Source organism: Pipra filicauda, unplaced genomic scaffold, assembly GCF_003945595.2.
Source record: "Pipra filicauda isolate LSUMZ 115617 unplaced genomic scaffold, ASM394559v2 scaffold100_size2392355_pilon, whole genome shotgun sequence".
In the NCBI taxonomy this organism is placed as follows: Eukaryota; Metazoa; Chordata; class Aves; order Passeriformes; family Pipridae; genus Pipra; species Pipra filicauda.
Window position 1 is genome coordinate 2,258,072 of NW_024103441.1, and position 26,317 is coordinate 2,284,388.

General features: G+C 37.7%; 2 protein-coding genes across 4 annotated transcripts in view; one reads left to right on the top strand and one right to left on the bottom strand.

Moving 5' to 3' along the window:
• Positions 1–26,317, top strand: part of RALGPS1 (Ral GEF with PH domain and SH3 binding motif 1) — a 78,984-nt gene that overhangs the window by 18,676 nt on the left and 33,991 nt on the right. The gene's annotated exons all lie outside the window — the stretch shown is intronic.
• Positions 1,661–18,552, bottom strand: ANGPTL2 (angiopoietin like 2). The gene is made up of 5 exons (XM_027727055.2): positions 18,156–18,552; positions 8,642–9,495; positions 4,189–4,382; positions 3,753–4,023; positions 1,661–3,270 (listed from the first exon to the last, which is right to left on the bottom strand). The coding sequence occupies exons 2-5, from the start codon at positions 9,444–9,446 to the stop codon at positions 3,071–3,073; spliced, it is 1,470 nt and encodes a 489-aa protein (XP_027582856.2). The 5' UTR covers positions 9,447–9,495; positions 18,156–18,552; the 3' UTR covers positions 1,661–3,070.

Genomic DNA, 26,317 nt, shown 5'->3' on the forward strand with positions numbered 1-26,317 from the left:
GGCTGTAATATGAGAGACTAATATATTCCTTACGATGTTTTAAAGTACCATTAAAACATCCAACAGTTGTTTTGTTTCCAGACAGGTCTTCCAAGTTTAAAAAGAGAGAAAGAAAGAAATCAATCAATCATGGGATTGGCAAGGCTGTAATGTGAACTGTTGGAAGCATTTAGCCACAGTGTGATCTAAGAAAAAAATAGCAGTCGCAGTGTTTTGAAGTGTGTGGTGGCTACCTACAGCTTTTTCCTGTCTTCACTGCTGGTGATCTTTCAGGTTGTATCTGTATGTTACGGGATAGACAAAGATGGGTATCATCTGTTATAATCTACAGGGTTCACTGAGTTGTGGTGTTTTGTTGTGTTGTTTGCTTTTTTTTTTTTCCTTGGAATATAACAATGGGGCTAATGCTGAAAATTTTGAATGATAATAGAAGAGTTTCAGGAAAGAACTGTTAGGAAATATGTATGCAAGAGAATAACTGGTTGTCTTCTGAAGTAACTTCAGTCTTGTGAGAGAGCTTTTTGTCTTCAGTGCTGTAGGTGGATCCCCGCTGTTTCATTCCTGATACATAGATAATGTATTAGTTGACAGAATTTTCTTTACTCTTTTGAAAAAGGTAGAGATATTTCAAAAATTCTGAAGAGCAACCTAAGTTTCTAGGAGTTTGCTGTTGCAGAACTATTTCTATGGTACTTCTTAAATGAAGGAGGATTACAGGAGAATCGAAGCTGTTATTCTCCATAGTGCTGCAGTTCTCTCCTATATAAACTCACCTTTTACTAATGATAGGTGTGTAAGTGTACTGTATATGATTTTTAGACAGCATGGTGTTGTCAGAGATGTACTTTTGGGGAGTGATGAAATAAGAATGTAATTGAAACAATTGGAGAAAATGAGGGGAACAGGAAAAACTAAGGCCTTTCATAGTTTATAGTTGTGGCATTGCTATAGTAGAGGGATCTAGTGCAAACAGTTCTGTTGTGTGAATTTAAAAAAAATAAGCATAATGAAATTTTGCAAATCTGTGATTCTGCCAATATACTTGCCAATAACTTCACTGTATAAGTTCCAAATTCCCTATGTTTAATTGTTTTTGATGTGCCAGCCTCTGTGTTTAAAATTATTTTATGCAAATTTTATGTAAAAAATTAAGTTCTGTTCTCAGACATATCTCCAGGTCTTCGTAACCTGACTTCTGTGCATTATCGTTTTTAATTACATGGACGAGTCTCTAGGTAAATCACTCACCTTTTAGGTAGAAAGGTTAAGAAATATGATTATTTTAACAAAAGACTGTCATCTTGGACAGGGGTTTAAAGCCTATTTGGTAGAGCACTCTGGCCAGCTCTAGGCCAGTAGGTGTGTTTAATATTTCTTACCTAAATCTTTTCCAGAGTTCAGTAGCTAAACCAGTAGCAGGTAAACCTTGAATACTGTTTGACAATTTAGGGCTTTTCAGATGACCTACAAAGAGTCCTTCCTTGTTGGACTATGTGGAAATTCAGTATTTTTCTCAGGTGAAAATTGTTTTGCTTTGATGTTTGCAATAGTTAAACACAACACACATGAATAGTAGTTGTATATCAGGGTTGATTTAAGTCACGAGGCAGTGATGTGAAATTAAGTAATCTGAACTAAAACAGGATGAAATCTGAACATGTCAAAATAACATTTGTTGCTTTATTAAAGAATTACAATATGACGGGTAATCTAATATATTAAAAAACCTACTTCAGTTATATACAACACATGCTACATCGCACATCATACTGTGGTAAAGAAGGGAGGAGGTAATGAGGGGAAAGTATGCAAGCACACACACATAAACACACAGTAAGTGTCTTACAGGCTTAGTGAAAAATACTGAACTTCTAGAGGCTTTTACTCTGCCTCTTTTATGCATTCTTTAACTTATTTTTTTTTTGCAGTAGTTGCTGTTTTGAACTGGGTGTGTTAACAATCTGTTCTAGAAACCTACCTCAGAAGAATGTTAGAATTATCCCAGTATGTATTTCTTAAGTGTGACTGCCTCTAAATATAGATGAGTAAATCTATTTAATAATTTGACAGTAATATGTTATATTTGTGAAATATGTTAAAAATAACTTCGCTTGGCTACAGATAACTTTTTTTATATAATTTTCATCTCTAGGCTAAGGATACTAAATAGATTATAAACTGGTATCCATCATTTGCCTGCAAAGTTGGATAGTCCCTTTAATTTATATCTAGCCATTTCTGAGTACAGAGGCTACACAACAGGTAATGACTGAAGTCAGGTACAAAATACTGTGAGTTGTGTATAACATGTTGGCTATATAGCACATAATACTTGTTGTAAATCTGGATTAATTTCCATATGCAAGTAGCTACTTCATTTTGGTAGGAAAAATCATTAGTGTTTTTAATCTAAACGACTTGAATCAGTGGTGAATTCCACTTTGTAGGAGCAGATTATTGAAATGATCAAAGTGAAGGGGAAAGACTGGATTTATCATGACAGTACTGGTTTGGCTGTCTGCTCTCAAAACAGAATTATATAGTACTGACTTTATTCATGGCAGTTAACAAAGATTACACCATAATAATCACACTAATGTACATATACCAGCTACACAGTTCAAAGGATATGATTTCCTGTGTCAAATGATTGCTCATAATAATAATAATAAAAAAACTCTTGCTGTACAGTTTGTAATATTTTCTGTATTTGAGAATATTTATACATAACATACAAAAATATTTTAATGTTGTGGCAGTATTTTTACCATCCAAAATTAATTTACAGGGAATAAAAACCAGGAAGCTTATCTACAGTTCATCTAACTGCCAGTTCTAATAGTACCAGTTGTACTGGTGTTCTGAATGTTACGGCAATTCCTTTTTTTTTTTCTTCAGCTTTTTTTTTCCTGGGATTATTCTTGAAAATACACTATACAAGCCCTCATATCTTATCAATAAATGTACAATATCTTACATTCCTCATTTCTGAAAAGGTCATTCCAGGTAATATCATATCTTTATGTGATTTTTTTTTAGAACAAGAAAGCAAACCAAGAGAAGAGTTATTTCAGTGAAATGTGTTAGGGTTAGGTCTTATCATCATAACAACTTTCTTTAGTGAGTATGACCCCCCCCGGAATTCAGCCCAGTAAACGCCATCCTGGTATCGGCTGCGGTAGTGCCCTCCCCGGTACCAGACTCCATTGAGATTGGAGTGAGCACATGCATTGTACCACCATCCTCCCTTCTGGTAATGGGCACAGTTACCTGCAAAAGAAAGTTCCAGCTCAGTGTCAGAATTCAATGAAAAATATTAGAGCAAGCAAGCTAAGCACAAAACTTTTTTTTTTAACTGTATGTTTAATATGTAGATACCAAGTAGTAAAAGGTGAATTTAGGCTTCTTCAGGAAGCAGCTCAGTAGTTATGTTCTACAGATGGAGTTCATTATTGGTATTCTCCCTTGCTGGAAGATTTGTGTGCAGTACTGTCCCACATAACCCTCCATAACATACTTTACAGACTCTTGTCTAGTGTAAACAAATTTTTGTTTTGGTGTTATTATTTATAAGGGTTGACACTATCAGTCTGTGCTTCATAAGGTAAAATTGACAAATCCTTTTGAGAGTGCAAATTATGTGTGTGTGTATGACTATAAGTATTTTTCCTTTTTCAAAAAAAAAAAAGAAATAAAATGGGGAGTGGGAGGGGAGGGCAAAAAAAAGGCAAGGCAGCTCAGGGCTCCGGTACCTGTGTACACGTCATGGTCCCTGTCCAGCGTGGTGAACTGTTTGCCATTGTGCCAAGTGAAGGAATCGCCTGCGTTGCCGTTGTAACGGCCCAGCCTCAGCTTGTAGTACTCACTCTCAGGCTCCAGCCTGAAGCTGGCATACTCAGCAAACACCTTCCGACCTGACCAGTCCTCCATTGTTATGAGCAGTTTGTAGTTGCCTTGATTTGTTAACCAATAAATGTTTTCTAATCCGAGCCAATATTCTCCATCTATATTACCAAATCCTTGCTGTAAAGGAAGCAAGAGAAGCACGTTAGTATTCTGCATCTGTGTTAGTGGTAAATCTGAGCGCATTCTTAAATAGAAATCTGCAGTAATTTATTTTATAGAGACGTCCACTTTACCAATAATTTTTAGAGGGTGGAAGACATTAATCTGCTCACTTGTCCTAACCTTGTATGTCTCCCAGTTCCTGAAAAAGTTGACAGAGCCATCCAGCCGTCTTTGAATGACTGTCCAGCCCCCAGGGTCGTGCCGTTGGTCACACCAGACCTGCATCAGCTGGTTTGTGTTCTCTGGTTTCACAAGATAGATGGAGCTTGTGTCATGGCCATCTTCTAATGCTTGTAGACAGTCTCTCCAGGGCCCTGTGTCAAAACAGAAGGGCTGTGCATCAAACTCCCCTTCAGCATATCTCCAATGCAGGGCAGTATTTGAATAGGCAGCTTTTTACAGTAGATGGTTTCGCTGAATAGTGCATTTGTTTTTCTTCTTATTGAAGGTACAGTATCCACCAAGTGTTTTCAAGTGGATTAATTTATTGTAATTTTATTTCTGGAACATTCCACAATAAATTACTGATAAAGGTAGATTTTTTTTAAATTTATTTTTTTAAGGCAGCTCTACTTTGGTCATTGATTACATCTTCAAAGAAACTAGGTATGAATGACTCCATAGACATGTATTAAGAATTTCCTTTAGAAAACAAAACAGTAAGTTTGATCTTGATTCTGTCTTTGAGAAATTCAGCTTTTTAGATCACCAGAAATGTTATTTGCACAGACATTAACAATGGAACTGGCAACATGAATTCAGATTGTAAGTTTTACTGTTGTAACCTTAATAAATGACAACACAATATAGAAATTAAGATTTTTTTTAACATGGAGTGCCTGTGAGAGAAATGTTACATAAATGAGAAGACTTTTAAAATACTTTGCATTCACAGAAATTACAGTTAATGCACTTGTGTTTTCAGAAGAATATATTTTTTCCTTGAGTTCAGTAAAGTCCATGAAGAGCTTACTCTTTTTGACAGTATTTTATATTTATGATTTTAAAAGAAATTTTCTGTATTGGGAAGATAGATTCCATTTTAATGAGTCTGAGAAATTTAAATATAAATGATTTAGGAGTCTGTGTTGATATCTGCATATAGACTCCCCCAGCTGCTTTGCTTCCTGAGCATAAGGGTGAAGTCAATAAGAATCCTCAGGATTTGAGATCAGAGACCCTGGATTGATACCCCCTGCCTGCTGAAAGAGGAAGGCTCGTCAGATCTTCTCATTAGGAGCCTTACTGAAGCACATGTTGCTATCAAGAGTAATTTCTGTTCTAAATTATTTCAGTTCTTCTACGCTTTTTCATAATTCACTGCCCAACACTAGTAATGGTACTCAGGAAATGAGTTAGAAATAAATTAGTTTTATAGAAATTATCTCAAGTGTTTGGGGGATTGAGGTTTCTTTTGTCTTTTTAACTATTTTAATCAGTAAGTCAGTGTACCAGGAGGCAATCCAAGTGTTTGTTCTGTGGCCATGCTGTGTTCTTGTTGCCCTAGTCATATTGAGAGACTGTACCTGGAGTTGTGCTTCTAAGTCCCTTTCCATCTCTGTTGTGGCTCACTGTTCAGATTTCTGGCAGTTTAGGTGTAGATGCAGTGCTCTGTCACACAGTTACATGGCTCGTTATGAGAAGTGGGAGAAAACAAATGTAAAGGGCACTGGTAATTTATATTGCTCATGTTTATTTAATCACAATGTGTATGTAGTGGTACTTATTAAAAACAAAAAAGAACATGTTAGTCCAAAACATTATTGAACTCCTTAAATAGTCAACCACAGAGCTTTGATCTTCATAAAAAAATTATAGCAGTATACAATGTAGTATTTAGAGTGTTCTAATCTTGCAGTTTCTTTTAGGCCACATGGCAGCAGTGCTCTACTACACATAGTTCTTTCCTCTTGAAAGTGATTTAAGATGAAGATAAGTACTTCAAAGCAGAGTTTGCTACTACTTTTCCATGACAGGTGTTTTTTTTGTCAGATATTAACTTTTCAAAATGTTGGCTAAGGTATGTTCCCTTGAAAAAGTGTGAACACCCTGACTTTCAGGTAGGTAGTTTTGATAAAATCACCTCTAGGGAGTCAGAATCACAGAAAGGCTTGGGTTGGAAGGGATCTTAAAGATCATCTTGTTCCACTTTCCTGCCATGGGCAGGGACACCATGCAACAGACAATGTGGACAAAATGTACAAATTTAATTAAAGCTACTGACAGTAGTAAGACTGTAGTAGTCTGTGATCAAGGGACAGTGTTGGTCTACTACTTTGTGAGAAAGGAAAGCTGTCAACAGATTAAAAGAAAGCATTTAATATTTTCCTTCTGTTTTGCTTCAGTTTTCATTCCACAGATTGGCTGTGATCAGATGATTAGTGCAGCAGTCAGGAGCTTTGGTAAAGGCTGAGAACTCAAGAAATAGTACCGAAAGGACCGGATAAAATATGCATGGATTTTTCAACAGCAGCTGGGCAGTGGTGGTGGTGGGTTTTGTTTGTTTTGTAGGATACTGCTCATGGGTTTTTCCTAGTTTATTCCAGGTATGACTAAAGCTTCGTTCTCGGCATTAATTGTAGGGAGAGTTTTGTTTGAGATGTGCTTTGTGAATGGAGAACATTCTGGAGGATGAGGAAAAGATATCAAATGTTTCATGCCCAAAAAGAAAGGGGAGGTGAGGGGAGGAAGATACCCTGAAAATGATAGGTTAATTAGCTTAACTTCAATTGTTGGAAACTTCCTTAAACAAATCGAAGCTGTAAATGAGAAAATAAGGGGAGAAATTAATATTATAATGAATTTGTGCAGAAGAAGCGTGAAACTTCTCTCCTGGTAAGTTATGTAGTCTAAGGAGAAGTAGCAGATGTCAGATCTTAGAATTGTGGACTGCGAAAGGGACCTCTGGAAATCAACACGAAAAATGGCTGGATAAGCAGCACTTTCTCAGGTGAGGATCTGGGAGATCTACAGGGTTGCAAATTGATCTGTGTTAGCATTTGACTTTTCAAAACAGGAAATATATGAGGATAGATAAGCAAAAGTACTGTGCACTTGAATTAACTTTTCTATTCCTGCTGTGTGATAGTGAAGCCTCAGCTCCAGTTTAAGCACTTGAAAGCGCAAGGAGGATGTGGAGCAAGAATGAGTTTTCAAACCATGTAACAGGAAAGGGAAAGGTCTTCAAAGAATGCTTGAAAGGTATTTCCCTTACAGATAGATAGGGAAATACTGTACAAAGCTTGAACCTACTTTGAGATGAAAGTCAAAATGTAATTAATAAAGAGACCATAGTGTATTGCTGCAAAGGAGTTGTAATAGACCTGATTTTCTTCTGAGAACTTTTTTTCTTGCACAGTACATTAGAATCATGATATTTTTGGTAGAGGTTCTGCATGCCAGAATGCAAGATTCGGTGAGTTCATCTTTGGCAATACTGTGGAAATACTGCTTTGTAGCAGAGCGTTTTAGAGACTTTACAGACTTTGGAGACTCAGTGCTTTGGACTGAAACACCTGCTCAAGTTTCTTTAATTGTGAATGTTTCCATGGAGAAATAAGATGGGGGTCTTTTGGAGGGTTTTTTTTAACATGTGACAGTTGCATTATTTGATAATTCTAAAGAGTTTGTTGATGTCTTGTTTGTTGTAAATAGCCACGAAATACACTGAGTGCAGTTCCCATGCATTACTCTGTTTCAGCTCTGAGTTCAGATGTCTGTGACACCCCATCTTTTTTCTGTCTGTGCAAGTCTGTGTTGCCTGCACACAGACAGAAGAACAGATTTCTGTGTTGCCTGCACTGAAGAACAGACTTCCCTTATGTGGAACATATATCTGAACTGTTTGTGGGGGTTTTTTTTAAATCTGAGGGACCATAGGTGAAATTGAATTCTTTACTTGTTAATTTTGTTACCATGTAGATCAATTGATCTTTAATGTGATTTCAGATCTTCTAATCTTGCTTGTGACAGAACTCCTAAGACTTTCAGTGAGGGCTGTATAATCTCTCTTAGTATTCCACCACTTCCTTCCCTTTTGCTCCTGTCTAGGGCACAAGTGCCCCATGTAAGGTATAGAGCAGATATGGATTCCTTTTGGAGTTACACAAGCACAACGTTATTACATAGATCAGCAAACTTGTAATAACTTCACAAATGTTCACACAAACAGTGCTAAACCCCTTCAGGTGTCGTGAATTGTAGTAGTTCAGTTTTGAGCAAAGTTAAATAAAATTTAGATGACTGTTGAATAATAAGATTTTTCTGCAGGTCCTTTATCTCATACACGTAATATAAATGGTCAGTTTGTCTTGGCAAAGTAACATGAGAAAAATCTGTGGGACTAGTGTGTCTGAATCTTAATTTTTTTGCTTTCTTTCTGTGCTTGTACGTACTACAAGATATCCAGAAGATAATTACAGACAACATCAGATCTAAGAAATCTCAGTTCAAAATAATTAATTGCATTTATTTTGCTAAACAAATTCTGACTGCATTTCTGATATTACAGTTAAAATGTTTGCCACTGCATATTAGCATAAACTAATGAAGCCATGTTAGTAATATTACTTACCAGATGGTTTATCAGTTGAAGTTGGAATACTAGTAACTGCAGGCATGGTTGGTAAGGTAGGTGGCAGAACCTTTAAGTTCTGATCACTTTGAATCTCATTAGTAGATATCTGGTTATTAATGCGATTGTAAGTAGGAGGCTGATACACTTTATGTGGTGGTTGTGGAGTTTGTGGCAGTGGCTTTATGGATGGCATTCTTTGACAGTGTTCTTCCAGCTGGGCAATTATCATTGACTGATTATTGGCAATTGACATCAAATGTTGGTACTTGTGCTCTAAGTCTTTGTATTTGCTTGCAAGCTGCAACATATCCGCAGTTTGGTTCAAAATCTTATTTTCAAGTTGAGAAAGTTCTAAGGCGTTATCACGTTTTCGGATAATTTCATGTAGTAGCTGCATGTAGAGTTGTGTGACACGAGAATTCATGTTTCTGCTCTCTTTTCTTAAGAGTTTAACTTCATTAACAATTCCACCGTCCACCTCTACCAGTTGCTGGAGAGTTTCTATTTGTCTCTTTTGTTTAAGTAGTTCATTGTTAAGTAACTGTAATTCTTGTTTATTTACCCTGTTTTCAAGTAGAACTTCAGGCTCCTTAGAATTAACACAAATGGCACCTGTCACTCTCTGCTGAGGTACGATAAAGGTGTAAGTGCATTTGTCCTGCGTATCACTGGAACGCTTATATCTGTTCATGTAAATGAATTCTTGATCTGTTTCCTTGTCATTGCCTTCAAATTCCTGTGCTTTACTTGTAGTAACTCCCACAGCAGTTACTAGCATTAAACAGATGAATCTTGTCATCATGATCCTCTAGTTCTGGTCAAATATTCTTCTGCAAAGAACTTGTTAAAATCTGTTTTAAAATAAATGTAATAGTAAATAACAAATAGGAAATCAATGTGGATTTACAAGTGATAATCTCTTCTAAAGCAGTACCTATTAACTATGTACACAAATGAGGTATTTTTCTTGTCCAGCCTGAATTTACGTTGGTTAAAGTGGACATCATAGGGAATAGTTGTATCATCCTATGCTCAAAACTGCAATTACTAGTTGCTAGTTCATCTAAAGCCTGCCAAGAACCATAAGAAACTAAGCAATAAATACCAGGATTTGAACTGGCCTTTCTTCTAGGCAAGTACCACAAAAGTTTCCAAGACTAGTGTTTCCATTTACATATGAATTACATTTTCAGTTTCTTACAGTTACAAATAACAGCCTTTAAATGTAAACAGAATGTAAGTTAGTATGTGTATTAATGCTGATAAAAGTTCTAAAACTATCAAATATCTCATTTGCAGTATTTTATAACTGCATGTATATTGCAAGAGATACAGCTTAGATGAAGTGTAACAATTTTACTTTATTCAGCAGTATTGAAATTCCATGGCTTAAAAAAAAAAGAAAAACTTTACATTAGTCCTTAATAATTATAAATTAAAAACTCTGCTACCCCAGACTAGTGGAATTTACAACTGAAACAGTTATTGTGACTCTCAGTGGAGACACTGTCTTTACACTCAGCCTGATCATCTCACTTCACAGACCCTTCTTGGAAGGGGAAGAATACCTGCATATGTACTTGGTGGACAGAGATGGTGCACAGCAGTCCAAATCAGCTGGAAATATCATTTGGCACAGTGCACCAGTTCCCTTTTGGTGACATTACCTGAACTTAGTTCTCCATGCGGATTCATATTCAAGGTGGAAAGCTGAGGCCTTCACAATCTCTTAAAAAATAAGTCAGTCCCAGAACTTTATAGGCACTGGTAGGCCTGGAAACATGGGCTTAGGATTGTCACTGCTGCCAGGAGCACCCCTGTCACATACCGCTCTCTTATCAGCCACTTGGACAGCACTTTGATGTCATATATTTCTAAAAGCTTTTTATTGTTGAATTTTAATAATCATGTATATGCAACCTAGTTTTCATAAAATAAATGAGGGAAAAATGTAATATGGAGCTTTTTCAGCACATAAAACCTGTTTGACACTTTTTAAAACCAAGATGGTGTTACCATCGTGTTTTTCTTTGCCTGTAAAACATTTCACATGGAATAATCATTCAGTATTTGAGTATCTTTCACCTAACTGCTTGGTCATCTTTAGTACAATGAAATTTTTTGAATTACATGAAATGGTGATAGTGACAGCTGTGAGAAACTGGAGTGAGTCCAGCTGAGCACAACCAGCATGGGTAGCATGGACAGCTGAAGGCTGCAGACGTGATGTATGAAGAGTAGCAGGAAGAGTGAGGTCTGCACAGCCTCCAGAAGAGAAGGTGAAGGAGATGTTTTATTGCTGTCTTCAACCACTTAATGGGTGTTTGTAGAGAAGACAAATTTTTTTTCAAAGTGCACAGTGAAAGTATATGGTGGATACAAATGACCTCAGGAAAAAATGGGTTTTATTAAAAAAAGAACTTCACCATGAGGATGTCTGAGGACTGAAGCAGTCACCCAAAGAGGTGGTAGAATCTCCACTTCTGGAAATCTGTGAAGTTGTGACTTAGGCAAGGCTCTGAGCAGTCTGATCTAATGTTAAAACTTGCCTTGCTTTGTGAGATGAAGATGAGGTCCCATCCAGTCTAAACTGTTCTATGATTCTAGGCAGCAGCTGACTTCTAAGAGATTTTTTTTTTTAAGTTTCAAGATAATGATGGATATGCATCCTTAATTATTCCTACTGAGAAGAGTATACTGAGTTGTCATTCACATTTTTCTGTTTTTGTGAAATAAACCATAGATATTTCTCTAAAAGATTCAAACAAAAGTGACCAGGACTCGATCTTTCTTAAAATTTTTTGATACATACTTTTGCCTCAGTTTCTTAGTTGGAATAAACCCTTTTTCATTTTGCAAATAGAAAGGAATGGTGCTTTACAGAACTTGTCAAGAATCTTGAAAACATGTTAGATGAAAATCTGGAGTTTGACGTGGTTTCTGTAAGCAAAGGAATGCTATTTGGAGTCCTGGAAAATAGGGAACATAAATTCACCCCAGACAGCTTTAACTTGCATAATCAGCATTTGCACAGCAGGTCACACTTGGAAAACCTGGCAGTTTTCCAGGCCTCATGTTTCTGCACAGATGACTGGTTTTGCAAATCTCTTGCATATAGGTATAAAATGGTTTTATTTCACTGCTGGAATTGTAATACCCGTTTTCCCCTCCTCTAAACCTGCAATTATTGTGACCACTGAAAAGAAACTGATTTTTTCCTCAGCATTCACTTCTATCTTTATTACAGCACCTCATGTCTTTAACTGAGCATGGGCTTTGGGGTGCACATTCTTTTCTGGCCAAAGAAATATAGAGCATCATATGACAGATTTTTCTCCATTTTTTTTAAGAACTGTGTAAGAAAATAATGGAACAGAGTTCATCAGTCTCGTCTTAACATATCATCTTAACAATCATCTAGTCCCACCACCTGACATCAGAGCTGATGTGGGGCACTGACCCCCTCTCTAGGAAGCCTGTTCTAGGGTTTGATCACCAGTCGCAGAAGGCAAGCCACAGTGAATGACATCAGCACGATTACACTGTGCTGAAATGCTTCTCTGTCACGATCTTGCCTGCATGTCACCTTTTCTAAGATATTCTTCCTATATGAAAAAAACAGTGGAAGGACAAGGACGTTGGTAGGAGAATACCCCAGTACAAACAGAAACAACCATCAGATGTCCTTCCTGCAGTCTCTTTATTATGATATTCTTAAGTCTTTTATTGTCTACTTGTTTGGTTAAAAAAAAGGTGTTTAGAATGAGGCCTATTTGTTGCATATTGTGAAGGATCACATAAATAAAGGACATTTTTTCCGTTCTGAAGCTGGATTAAAACGGAAGTTCGTGGAGTCAAGGAAGTGAGGAGAGAAGTCAGTGAAACAGTTTTAAGGAAGGATTTAATTCTTTTTAGTATCTTCCTCGTTTTGAGTAGCAAAACAGCAGATTCTTAGAACATGAGGACTCCTTCCCATGTAAGAAGATGATCATATCTGACATCTAGGACCTTAGCTTTCAGTTTTGCCGTGTTGTACTTATGCCCAGGAATTGATACTCTTTGTACCTGACTAGTGCCATTGCTGGTCACTCAGTTCTTCCTGTTTCTCCCCCTGTGGGGGCTTAGCCCCCACTTCCTCTCTCCCTCTGCCAGTAGCTCTTCTTCAGTGGACTGGGAGGGAACTATATTCCTAGGGCCATATTTGTCCCCCGTGCAAAATTCCACTTAGGCAGCTGTACACTTTTCAACCTAAAGCAAGCATGCAGGTTTGCAACAAATTTTTTTAATTACTGGAAATACAGTCCCTTATCCTCATGTGTACTGACAGAACATTAACACACAAGCATGCAAACAAAAACCAGGTGAAAAAGGCACACTTAAAAAGAAAGATGTTTTATTTTAAGTAAACATCAAATGGAACTTCTAATCAGAAGAAGTATGGAAGTTTGAAGTAATTTCATTTCTAGATTCTGGCTGTTCAAGACTTGTGTACTCATAAAAGCACTTTTGATGAGAACTGAGTTGGGACAAACTTGCCCTGGTGCAGATGCACCAAAACCCAGTTTTGTGTATGTTTACCCTACTTGGCAGTATATTTTACTTTTTATTCAGGCAAAATAGGGTTTTTTTCTGTTTGTCTTTTGCCAGCATAACTGCATCTGTATGAAAACACTTGGCAGCATTATTGTGTGGCACATAATCACAGCAGTTTTATACTCGAGCCAGCACAAGCACTTTGGTTAGAATTTTGGCTCGTATCCCAAATATTGGCCTATCTGTGTATAGAACTGGCAGTAGGTAATAAGAAATTGTTTGATTTGCTCATTCATTGTTTACTCAACTGAGGATGTTTCCATGATCTGGTGAAAAAAGAGGAAATAAACTTTCTGAAAGGGATATCAGATGTTTCAGCATTAGATTGTTTTTTCCTGCCCTTTAAAGGGAAAAAATAAATAAAATCTTACTTTGGCTTTGCTTTGGAACATTCTTCTGTCCTGTACTCTATCTTGCTTATATGGGACTCTTGATTAGTCAAAATGTGCTACCGTTTGATTGTTACAAATATCTTGACATTTTTCTTACGTTTCAACAAAATTCGAGAATTTTAAAATCTAAAATTATACAGGTGTTTCACAATCTATTTTTTAATCACTATCATCATCCTGAAATGCTAACGGTAAAAATATTTCTACATGGAAAAATATTACTGTCTGGCAAACGTTCACTTTTATTTTTTAACCAGGTTGCCTTAAGAGGAAGCATTAAAAGGAGCAGTGTCAGTATGATGGCCTTTTTGGTTTGCAGCTACAAAATACATTTCATTGTGGATATTCCAGACTGTATACCTTTTTTCATTAGTTGTTGATTCTGATGCCATGCTTCAGAGGATCTCATTTTTACAAAAGAGACTGGTTAACTGTCTCTCACTTTACCTGTGGGATTTTTGAGTGCAATTGAAGGTCTGTCTCCATCAGATGAAAAATAGGACTTGTAATAACATAATCCAAGAATCATTAAGCTTATCTAAAAATGCTACCGGTAGCGTTTCAGTGCTGTGGCTGTTTTTCGTTGCATGAAATTTGTTCATAAAATAGACACTTGCATTCTTACTCTAGAAAGAAATGCGTTTATGAAAGCCTGAGTATATACTGTCAACATTTGCATCTCGATCTCAAGTGGTTTTGCAGTGCTGAGTCTTTCAACCATTGAGAGACTGACATTTTGTGTCTAGGAGTTTGTACTATGTCCTTTTTACACCTGTGCTTTTCCATGTCCTCCAAAAAGTAGAGATGAAGCGGTAGGAAGACTGCTGGGTGGTGGCTGAGCACTGAACTTTGTTATGTGTTACTCTGGATTACAAATCAGTTCAAGGAGGAAATGTTTTGATGTTTAAGAAGACATCATCTGTACTATAGCATTTTGGAGAAATACAAAAGCAAAATAATGACCTCTGTGAATCTTGTGTGGAAAACCTTACATAAGACAAAAATGTAAAATAATTAATTGCCTGGATTTTGTACCACGATAGAAGTTTTGTATCTTAAATTGCATTATTATGTTATTCCTGCAGATAAGCAACACAATAGATCTCAGTAGGTAAAAGCAGTAGAATTGCTTCTTGCTGCTGCTCTTGTTTTTCTATAGATAGTAAACTGCTACAGAGCCAGAGAGCCATAGGTGTGACAGCATGATGCTGATTCATGGAAAGGCAGCTTTTGAATACGTGGGATGTGACACTGTCTACACTTGGGGGCTGCTTTACAGAGAAGGCGATTTTCTGAGCTAAAACTGTGATGTTACACAAGCATTTCTAGGGACTTCAGCATCCACTTGGATTGCAGTCTAGTTGAGTTTAAGATAAGCAAAAACACTACCAGTTTTGGTTTGAGGAGCTGATCCTCAGCTGATTCATCAGAACCTGGTATATGATGAAGACAGCAGCAATTCTCACTTTAACAAGTTAGGATAGATTTTTAGTGGCTTGTATATCACAGCTGAGGAATTAAGGATAATCATTGTAAACAAGGTGAAGGAGTAGGTTTCCTATGTGACTTCCTACACTTAAGCAGGAGTGCTCAGTAAGCTGTCAAATAAAATAGAATTCTCCATTTAAGTCATTGTATCTTTGAGATAACTGTTGGTTTTACAATAGTCACTGTCACTCAGCCCTCAGCCTCCATAAAAAGGCTCCCAGAGTATTACATCCCTTAGAAAAGTTAAGTTCAGAATTTTGGGGATTTTTTTTTTTATTATTTCCTTCTAATTTTTTGTATAGGGTTTTATTTACGTGTCTTTTTCTTGTAATAGGTGATTTTTATTTCATTAAAGAGTGGACAGGCAAGGTCCAATGCTTAGCATTTGTTCCCATCTCTGCAAATTTCTCTAACTCAGGAAGAGCTCATAGTCTAGAAGCTGGGTCATTAAGTGTGTACAGGTCCAGTGTGCCAGAATTGAATGCACAGTAATTAAACTAACAATATCAAAGCCTTTTAGAAATACACAGAAAACAAAAAACACATTCATAAGAAGGATGACACACACACTTCTGCACTACACTCCTGTTTTCTGATATTGTTGTTTTGACTACGAATTAAAAAGCAGCAATGATACCCTCCATACAGATGAGTTCATTCAGCTACACAAAACGACTGTTACAAAATCAGCTCTGGGGGTTAATTGGCTGTTTTGTGCTGGTCAGATTTAGTTTAACAAGACTACCAGTACCTGGATGGTCTGGCTTTTCCTTCATACATCTGATATGCCATCTTTTATGCAGAGTCCTCCAGCACTTACATACGTAAAGGAAGGCATGGTGTTAGCTATTGCAGCGTTTATCCTCCCAAAGATAAACTGCTGTATGTGATTGTGAATTCACACATAGTTTGATAATTGTGCATTCTAAAGAAACATGAAAAGCTAGCAACAAATCTTCACTGTTTAATACTTTTGTCTTTGATATTAAAAGGGTTTTTTAGCTTTACATTTTTATTGCATTATAAAAGCAAATGAAGCAAGGGTGTTGAAAATGTAAAATCCTACTATGAAAAGATCAGACAGTTTGGTTTTGGTTTTTGTTAACAAACATTAGTTTTTTGCTTCTGCAGAATCCTTTGATAGCCAGTGTTTGTAGACTTACAGTTAGCTGGCATGTTCCAGGCACCAGGCCAGTAATATGATCTGGATTTCACAACACCATTGTGATAAGACAGACAAGCATGAATTTTCTGCATCTGCTTGCTTTCTTACTCCCTGGCCTTTTTCTCAGAGCTCATGTTCTGTTTTTACTCCTTCTCCCAAACATTTTCTTGCGTGGAACTATATTAATCCATCCTCTCAATTTTTACCTCTCAAAGGTAATCTTCATACTTGATGCAATTTATTAATTTTTGCTCTTTTGTAAGGAGAGGGACTTCCACTGGTACAGGGTTTCCTTTAGAATTAACTCATGTAGTTTGATTTTTAGATGAAGAGTACTGCTGTAAAAAACCTGGATACTGGTTTCTTTTTGCTTTTGTAAAAGGAAAGAGCAATTCACAGTGAAAACACAGCACAGTAATATGTATGCCACATGTATTGGGAAAAGCCTTAAAGTTTTGTTTGAAGTTTTAAAGTAAATATAGGGAAGGGCTGACACCTAGTAGCATGCAGTTTTAGTTACAAAAACATGATGTAAAACTAAATTGAAAAATTTAACTCCAGACTTATGGAGGGAATGACTTCTGGGGTTTTGCCACTAGTTACTTGCTTCCATTATAAGCAGTGCCACACTGACATTAACCTATAAATTGCTTTAAGATACTCGTATTATAATGCAGTCACTACTCAGCTCTTCTGTCCACTTAAAACTGGTGAAATTTTGGTTCAAGCACTAGTTCAGCCTTGTTAAAAGGAAATAGTTTTCTCACTGAGGGGAATGGATGACTAAAGCAACATTTCAGAATGAGAGTGTCTTCATGACCTCTTGGAGAACTTTTGTTTTGAAATACTGTCAAGTGCTGCAAGAAACTGCAGAGGGTTATGGATCTTTTGCTGCCATGTAACTTTTTTCAAAGTTTGGCAAAAGCCTCTTTTTATAAGAAGTACAAATTTTCTTCTGGATTACCAAGAATTTTGGTCATGCTACTTGTGAATTGTTCTTTGTGCTTTACTAAAGTTCTGTCATAGATGTGGAATGTAATTACTGAAAGAGAGCACTGCTTTTGTTGTTGCTTCCCTTAACAGCGGCCTCACCTTATTTTCACTTAATCCAATCACTACCAGAAAGTGCTCATACTGTGTGTGCTTATATATGTGCATGAACATTGTTCATAACAGCTCTTAAAAATATTCACATTTTAATAAATATGACTCATTTTGCCCATGAAAAATAGCAGTTAGATCATTTAATAACTATTTAATGCTTACACAAATGTACTTATAAATGCTAGGCTCTTTAATTAAATTTTTGCAAAATATTTCAAATACTCATTTTATAGAATCTGTGAAAGTATCACGAATTTTAATATCTCCCTGATCAGACATGAGTGTAAAAAAAGACTGAATAGAGATTTCCTATAGTATGTCCTCGAAAATTTCTCGAAAGGCACATGCATTTACAGCAACTTTAAGGAAGTGTGAAGATCAGAGTTACACACAGAAATCAATAAACAATATTTTTAAAAAATATAATAATATTCCTGAAAATAATATCAAGAAGGTTTTCACTGCCTGGCATGTAATGTCTCAGCTCTCTTTACAACTCTGTTTTAATACGTGACGGATTTTTTTGTTTGGCTCGGGGGTATTTTTTTGTTTTTTAAAGGCACAGAGCAGGCTTGCTGCTCCGAGGGAGTGGTGCTGTCTCTGCCAGGCTGCTCGCTGCCGGCTCCGTACCCCGGGCACTGCCCGGAGCCGCGCCCGTTCAACACCCCGGCCCTGCCCGTCCTTACCCCGCCTCCTCGGGCCTCTCCCTCCGGCCCCGGGAGATCGCCTCGGTGACCCGCGGTCCGTGCTGGGGCCGGACGGGACGTACCTGGGGGAAGCGGCGCAGTTCTTCTCTTTTTCTCTGTTATGCTTGCTCAGGACCGTTGTGGGCTCGGCCGCCCAGGCTGAGCCCCGCGTCCGAACCGGGACCTTCCCGCGGGGCGCTCGGCGCTCCCGCCCGTCCCCTCACGCGGCCCGCAGCAGCCTCATTTGAACCCCAGCTCTTTGTGGCGGCTTGTCCTGGCCGGGGAAGGGAGAGAGAAGGCAAGGCAGCGGCGACCTGCCCGGCGCTGGTTGGACGGGCGAGCTGCCTCCGCCCCTGGGCCGCCGCAGCAGCGGCGCTGCCGGGAGGGGCTTCGAGCCTCGGCCCTGCCGGCTGAGCCCCCCCGCCCCGGAGCAGGACCCGGGCGCGGGGGAGGCCGAGTGTCAGCCAGGAGGTACCGCTAATGCCCGGGGTCAGGCAGAATTCGGGAGACCGCCGGTCCGGTGTGTCGGATGGAGTGAGGGTGTGGAACTGCTCGGGACTCGGCCCCGACAGGCCGGGGGGGGCACTTCCTGCCGGACTGTCCCGTCACGGTGCACTCGGGGAGCGCAGCTGGACGTGCCTCAGTCCCGGCTCCCGGGCAGCGGCACCCAGGGGAGCGCACGGGGCTCCTCAGCGCTGCCCAGGTCGTGTCTGTCAGGCAACAGCTCGATCCCAGAAATAAAGGAAGATAAAATTATCCAAATTCAAGCAAGCTCTTGAAACAGTCTAGTGCAGATTGAGGATTCATAATTTGGCTGAACCCCAGAGCATTTTGGAATGTTTCTTCCCACTCATCGTGGTAATCTAAACCCTGTTTCTCGTTTGATTGCTGTGAATTCTTACTGTTTTCCTAGGACCTTTTTAATAATTTGCTATTTCAGAACTTTCCGTGTGTCGAATGTTTTTAGTTATCAGCTGTCACCTCTGGGTTTAAAAAAGGTTTGTCCAATGAATGAATGTATTTAAGATGTGTTTATAACTTGCTGGGAATCTTGCAAAGAAATTACCGAAATTAAAAGTGAAAGTTCCCAATATAAAATCATACATTTTTATTACAGTTTAGCAAACCAAATGGTTGTTTCAGTCATTGTATATCATAGCCATCTTCAGAAAGCTATACCATATTGAAATAATGGGTTTCTTTGTAATTTATCTGTCAGTTTTAAAGATCTTTGGGTTTTGAAGCGATGGAGGAAACCAACATGAGAACACTGAGTACCTAAAGGACAAATAAAGAGGTTTAAAGACACTGGATTAAAACAAACTATTTCTGTTCAAGTTAAAAAGCAAGTAGTTGCTATTCTAATAATAAATTATTTCCATCATAAAAGTGGATGTCGGAAAAAAACCCACATCTAAATATATTGCACTAGCAATTCAGTACACCTTGGACTTTTTAAGTTCCTTGTACCTTTACTGTATGGTCTGAGATTCCTTCAGGGAATATTAGCACCTCTAATTATTTACTGGTTTTATGTTACCATTATTTTCTATTTTAACTCAAAGCTTATTCATTTCTTTTTCTAAAGAGGAGGACACAGGGACTGGAGTGGCCATGTCAGTGCTATTTAGTAGCATAGTCTGGATTCTTGGGATTAAAGTTGTCCAAAGCTTTTCCAATGCACCAGTCTTATACTGAAAATTGAACCAAAAAGTGATAATTCTATTCATTTTTGACAGATTTATCAGTAGTCCTATTAAGCTTTCCTTTCAAGTTCTGTGTGATTCATACTCCTTCCTTTCCAAGGTGCCTTTTCAGCCTAGGATACACAGAGCTGCTCAAGGAAGGGTAGTGGGAGCAGGAAGAACGTAGGGAGTGGTTTGCCATGAGTGTTTGCCAGGATATTGAAGTGGCTGTTTCCTGTTCTGATTGGTTTCTCCAATTTCTAACTCCTTGTAGAGCTGGGTAGGTGATTCCCTGCCTAGATTACTACTTGGCTGGAGTATCTAGTTTTCATTTTAAAAGTAATATTTTTAGATTCTTTGCTTTTGTAGGAAAATAAGGTTTCTAACTTGCAGTTATGCCCCGCAGCAACAAGGTTCTTGAAAAAACAGGATTTCCTGGGGATGAGGTTGTTTATTTAGGATGATATTTGTAAAGCATCCATAATGCCTTTTAAGCTCCTTAGCATATAGTTAAGATCCATTGATTTTAGGTCACTTAAATAAGTGCAGTTATATGCCTGAAAATTTTACCCAATGAAGGAGATTAGAGACTTCTCTTGTGTGTTTTTTAGTCAATGTCAGTAAAGTTCTCTTACAGGTAATTGTGTTATAAATCAAAATATTTGAAAAATCAAAAATAGACAAACTATTTCTTTCCTGTCCTCTTTGAACAAGAAATGTATTATTACACAGATCAGCCTTCTGATTAAGTGCTGAGTGGGGCTGTCTTTTTAAAGCTAAGTAAGCTGTTCCTGTAAGCTTTTGTATATGGCTCATTCCAAATCACATATGACAAAGCTGCCTTGTTTCTTTGACCTGTGTCACTTTTGTCTACAGGGAAAAAGAAGTTGTTGCAACTTGATAGATGACAGGGAACTTTTGTTTGGATGTGCCGAACATTTGTAGGATATCTGAATTGTTTGGATAACAATAGGTGTTTGCTCTTTGGGAAGGATTGAAGAAAAAAATGGGTTATGCCTTTGTGTGGGCATTCTGCTTGGACCAAGAGGGAATGCCTTTTCCTTGGATTTGTAGTACTGTGAAGTGCAGTTTGTTGCTTTTGTTAAAGGTTTTTGGCTGAATGATGTGCTTTGCAAAAAAATTCATAGTTAATTTGTCTTTCGTACTGACAATCTCAGGAATCAGCTTGTATTAAAATCTGCGATTGGAGAATAACATCCAGTAAGGTACTAACACCCCGTTATTTCTGACTGTGGAAGCTGACAGTCGTCAGCAGCAGGGTAATGCAGTCATCAGGGAAGGGTTTTGGCTTTGCAAATGAGTGAAAATACTATAAAACAGCTGGTCATAAAAATTAACTTAGGGTCAGTGATCAGAAGCTCAAAGTAAACAAAAGAGATAAGAATGTGCCAATCTTGAATAGGTAAACTTTGAGAAATGAAACAATTTGGTTTTTCAGAGAGAGTGCAGTTCAATTGCCACAATACCTTTCAAAACTAAAAATTAAAAAAAAAAAATGTTTCTGTAAGAATAACAGAAAAAGCGAACAGACAAATTCAGAGAATAAATCTTGTAAAGAAAAATTACCACCCAGACTTAAACCTAAAAGTGTTTATGTAAGATCTATCTCAGGAAGTCCCTTAACCACCACTTGCTGCTGACAGGAAGCTACATCTGGAAAACAGCTATTGTACCTTTGCCTTTTTCCTATACTCTTTTTTGAAGCATTCTCTGCTTTCTGACGCTGGATAGCATATGTTTAAAAATGTTAAAATGCAACCTTCTTAAAGTATTTAATCTCCTGTAATATATTTTTCCTGATTTTTGGGAAAAGTATTAGGAAATAGTTGGGTTTTGGGGAAAAAAATGAAAAAAAAAATTGGCAGTACTTTCAAGAAAATCTGATTCCTTTAGAGGGAAAGCTTTGCTAGAAAGCTCCAGACAGCTTCAGAATTTTTTAACCTGTTTCAATGAATAAGAAAATTATTTGCTCCGGTCACAAGTGATTCAGGGTACAACTTCCTGAACATCATTTCAGCTGAATTATTGGTAGCATTTTCTTTCATGTGGTGATATCTGAGTTTGAAAATTGCTTGGTTTTTGCTGCACTTACTGATCTGTTTTTCTCTGTTAGGCTTCATTGCTGCAGTGACAAAGGTGGGATGATTAATTCCAGTGATCCATTAGGGTGAGACTATTCAGGAAAGACCACAGTGTCAACAACATCAAATTTTAATTTTGTTAGTTGATATTGCTGAGGCTAATTGAGCCAAAATACGGTAGTCTCTCTAGCTCTACATTTTTATAAGGTAAATTTTGCTTATGTCTCATGATAAAAGAGATTGCTTGAAGTACTTGCTTTATTCACTGTTAAAATCGGCGTCCGTTGCCTGCTTGTACATGCAGAACCTTGCTGCTGCGGCAGTTTAGTCTATCTAACTGCTGTACTCCAAACTCCCCTACAATAATAGATGTGTGGGTATAGGCTAGCACATTTATCACGTTTATCGTAGAATAATAGAGTTGTGGCTGGAACAGACCCCTGGAGATCGTCTGGTCCAGCCTTCTGTGGAAAGCAGGGCCGTAGATTCGGTTATCCAGGGTCCAGTCAAGCCAAATCTTGGAATATTTCCAGCAAGGGAAGTTGCTATCCCCTACCAGGGAACCTATTCTAATATTTCATTGTACTCACAGAAGAGATTTTTTACTTATATTCAGACCGAATGTCTGCCATCGCCTCTTGTCCTGTTGCTGAGTATCACACTGAGTATTTCCATCTTCCCTGTAACTACCTTGTAGGTACTGGAAGAGTGGTCAGATCCCATTCCTGCCCTTTCACTTGTCTAAGCTGAACAAATCCAATTCCTTTAACGTTTTTTCCCCGTGACAAGTTTTCCGACTCTGTGATCACCTTGATGCCATCCATGGGAACATCTCATAATTATGTAATGTCTCTCGAGACATTTTATAATGAATGTTTCTGTGTGTTACAAATCCCATGGTATTGCCTTTGCAAATGTTTGTCTTCCGTTGTTTTTAGAGTACTCCAAGTCCTACCAAGGTTAACCAGTATATACATTTGGTTTTGTAGAAAATTTTTCCAGCCCTTACTCCATGGAAAATATCCAGTCCTCTTGAAACCAGCGATACCACAAAACTGTTGGCTTTTCTGCCTATGAGCTCATCTCCTAACAATGGTGTCTTTGGTTTTACAAACTGCTGACTGAAGTAATTTGGACTTTCTACCACGTAGTAAATTGATAAGTTTCTTTCCCTCTGTCCTCTACTTTATTTAGTATGGTACAACCACACTACTGTATGTGGGAAAATGCTTTCATAAATATATCTGACTACAAATTGGAAACATATCTTCATCTCTTCTGGCTCTTCTATCAAACTAGTGTCATTATTCAATTTTTGAGGAGGAAAAAATGGAAAACAATTACTTTCCGTGGGTTCCCTTCTGTTATGTGTGCCAGTTACTGCACGTCTTGCAGACACTGCTTCCTGTCCTGGAGGAGTGCTCTGTTCCCAGGCATCCATGTAACACGGCAGCACATGTGCATTTAGGGGCTGTGAATATCCATAGAAGTGTATATGATTGTAAGTAGGAACTAAATTGTCTGAGACTGTAAGAAAGAACTAAATTGTTCATTAAAACATTTAACTTTTTTCCTCCTCCTCTTACAGCGTGTTTGTGGTTTTCACAGTAACAGTACAATTTTCCAAACAAGTGTGGTAGTTTATTACAGTATTTGATCAAAATGCTACTTAAGAATAACAAATTGAAGTCCCCAGGCTAATCAGAAATACTTCCCCATCAGCTAATTATTCTTTGTTGCAAACTAGTGAATGTCTGACTGACAAAAATACCATACAGCAGCTGTTTCCTAACTTGCATTTGCAGAACAGACAGCAGAGCACTGTGCACTAACGTATATGTCAAGTGTACAGTAGTGGTATGGTTTAACCACCTAATTTTGGGTTTGTTAGTCCTACTATTTTACAGGATAGTTTTATATCCATTAGAAAAAACAAGTTTAAAAAAATAAAAAGGAAAAGAGACACAATTAAGAATGATGCAAGTTTTCAATCTTTATCTGCACAGGTTTTTTATGATCAGTTTTGCAACACTGTGTATTTGTGAGAAAATTTTTGGTACTGAAAGTTTTGGATTACGCTTTGTGCCCGCAAATTGTCATAAACCTCCAAAGAGATTTGAAATTCTGAATTTTTAAGACTAAACGGTGCTGCTCCTTCTACAGACTGTACATTGTTACAGTATTTCTGTGAGGAATTTAACCTCCAGTTTTGTTAAGTCTTCCTGGTCATATTTATTTTCATGAGGTCTTTCTGACAGGGAAATGCTCACGCTCTCTTTCTCTCTTAACTTTTGGGAAATAGATGATAACGGTAACTTGCCCTGGTCAAAGAAATCTGTGAAGGAAAAGAAAATTTGAACCCAGGTTTTCTAACTTCCAGGCAAATGCCTTAAAAACCAGATTTCCCTTTGTTTCTGTTACTTAGCTGTGAATTAAGACACCATTATATAGACTTAGGTCTGCATCCTGCTGAACACTGCAGTTCTCCATAAATATTTTTTTCAATAAAATTTAGCTTTGGAAGTTGTTTTCTGGTGGACGGAGCACTCAAAATGCATTATCTGGGTGGCATTGACTGTTACATTTCAAGGTCGCTTTTTGTTGTACTAATGTTTCCCTGTCTTTAAACTGTTAGTAATATTATTGCTTTGTTTGTGCTCTTCAGTAAAAATTTAAGAGCTTGTTATTACAGGTTTGGGGGTTTTTTTGCCAATTTAAAAATAATACTCTTTACATTATTTACATTTATTTACATTCACAATATTTTTAAAAATAATCACTCTTTACATAGAGTGATTTTCACTGATAGATTTAATTCTGGATTATTTGACTGTGCTTTTTCTTAGTCCATGTTAGTTTTTCCATGATACCATAAACTAATGAAGCACAATGTTGTCTGCATACAATACCCAGCTGCAAAATTAGTTCTGGTAACAATGGAGAAAAGTGAGTATCACTGGAAAATGATACTTGCCTGTGGAAGAAGCTGCCCATGAGCTCACCCTCTGGAAAATATCCTGATGGCTCCACAGCTTAGAGAGCTTTTTTCAGTGCACAGTAGCACAAATTGAGCCAAAGTTTGAAAAGCTAGTGCTGTGTGTTTGCTTTGGCATGGGGTAGCCCTGAGCCTTTCCTTTGAGAAACAGATCTTGAAGTCTTTTGCTGAAGGGTATGATTTTGTCATTCCTTGGTACAAAATAAACTGATTCTCATCTGTTCCTATTATCACGTCATATATGTAGAAGAGTTCAAAATGTCACTGCCCAGATGCAGGCTTGTAACACTAAAAAAAAAAAAAAAATCAAAGAATCATCCTTCTTGCTTTAAAAGAAAAGACAGAGAGAAACAACCTTAGAAAGGTGTTGCTTGGTGTGTAATTACAAAGAGTTTGGGGTTTTTTCTTACACTGTAAAGAAGAAAACTTCTAGTAAGTCACATGCTTTTCTTAGATTTGCTAGACTATGCTGGTGGTCTGTAACTTGTAGCTCTGTAGGATAGTAATGAGGCATTACTAGAGAACACATAAGAACATTTTCATTTGAGGAAAGAGTTTATATTTTCCCAGATGGAAATATGATTTCTAGGGGTTTGGGTTGTGGGGGGTTTTTTGTTGGTTAGTTTGTTGGTTTTTTTTACCTGAGTAAGTTTGAGGCATACTTACAACCAGGAAATGACGTGAAAATAATTTGTTTTCACTGCACAACCTTAATATCCTTCCAATGATCTGATCATTATCAGTAATTAATGCAGGCATACTGAGATTCTCTCAGAAGCAGTTTGCTTAGGCGTGCTGCCTGCATTTCCTTCCCCTTTGAAAAATTGTGCTTGACTAGCATAGCTGCATTGCCTGTTGTTTTAATAGGTGGGTTTTGTCGAGGAAATGTAATGTTGTAAAGCTAGAAGAGTGAAAGCAAGACAGCAAGCTATTTTCCTGGAATTAAGACTGTTCTTTTCAAAGCAGGGCAAGAAAGCATGGGCCAAAGGGGGAGTCATTAATTATAAACATGCTCAAAAAACAGTATGGAAAATCCAGTGTGGAAATATGGTAGATTTTTATGCTGCACAAATTATTTTCCTGCTCAAAAGAATGTTCCCTTCTTTGTTATGCAACAAAGAGGCACTAACTTTCCTGCACAGGTCACAGAACAGTTTAGGAATATGATAAATTAGAGTTTGCCTTTTAGCTGACCCTAAACGTTTGAGCAATCCTTTAAAAAAAATCAGACCGAGATAATGTTTTTGACACACTACCAATAGCTGCAGTGGCCTCTGAATGGAGCACATACAGACATTTCTGTTCAGTCTACAGCATCCACAGCAGACTCAGCACATTTTGTTCTTGATGGAAAAACTACATTTTTTGATGCTCTTTTCTAAATTAAGAAATCAATAAATAAAAACCTTTTCTTTATGCTTTCTTAAATCATTACATAATTAAGCCTAAGTATCTTCTCCTGG

What these genes read in the sequence shown, in the direction of transcription:
- ANGPTL2 (XM_027727055.2), bottom strand. Translation starts at nt 9,446, where the DNA reads ATGATGACAAGATTCATCTGTTTAATGCTAGTAACTGCTGTGGGAGTT. An exon ending in TTCAACTGATAAACCATCTG is followed by an intron (nt 4,383 to 8,641) that starts GTAAGTAATATT and finishes GTTTTGACACAG; the next exon opens with GGCCCTGGAGAGACTGTCTA. An exon ending in GGACCATGACGTGTACACAG is followed by an intron (nt 3,271 to 3,752) that starts GTACCGGAGCCC and finishes TTTCTTTTGCAG; the next exon opens with GTAACTGTGCCCATTACCAG.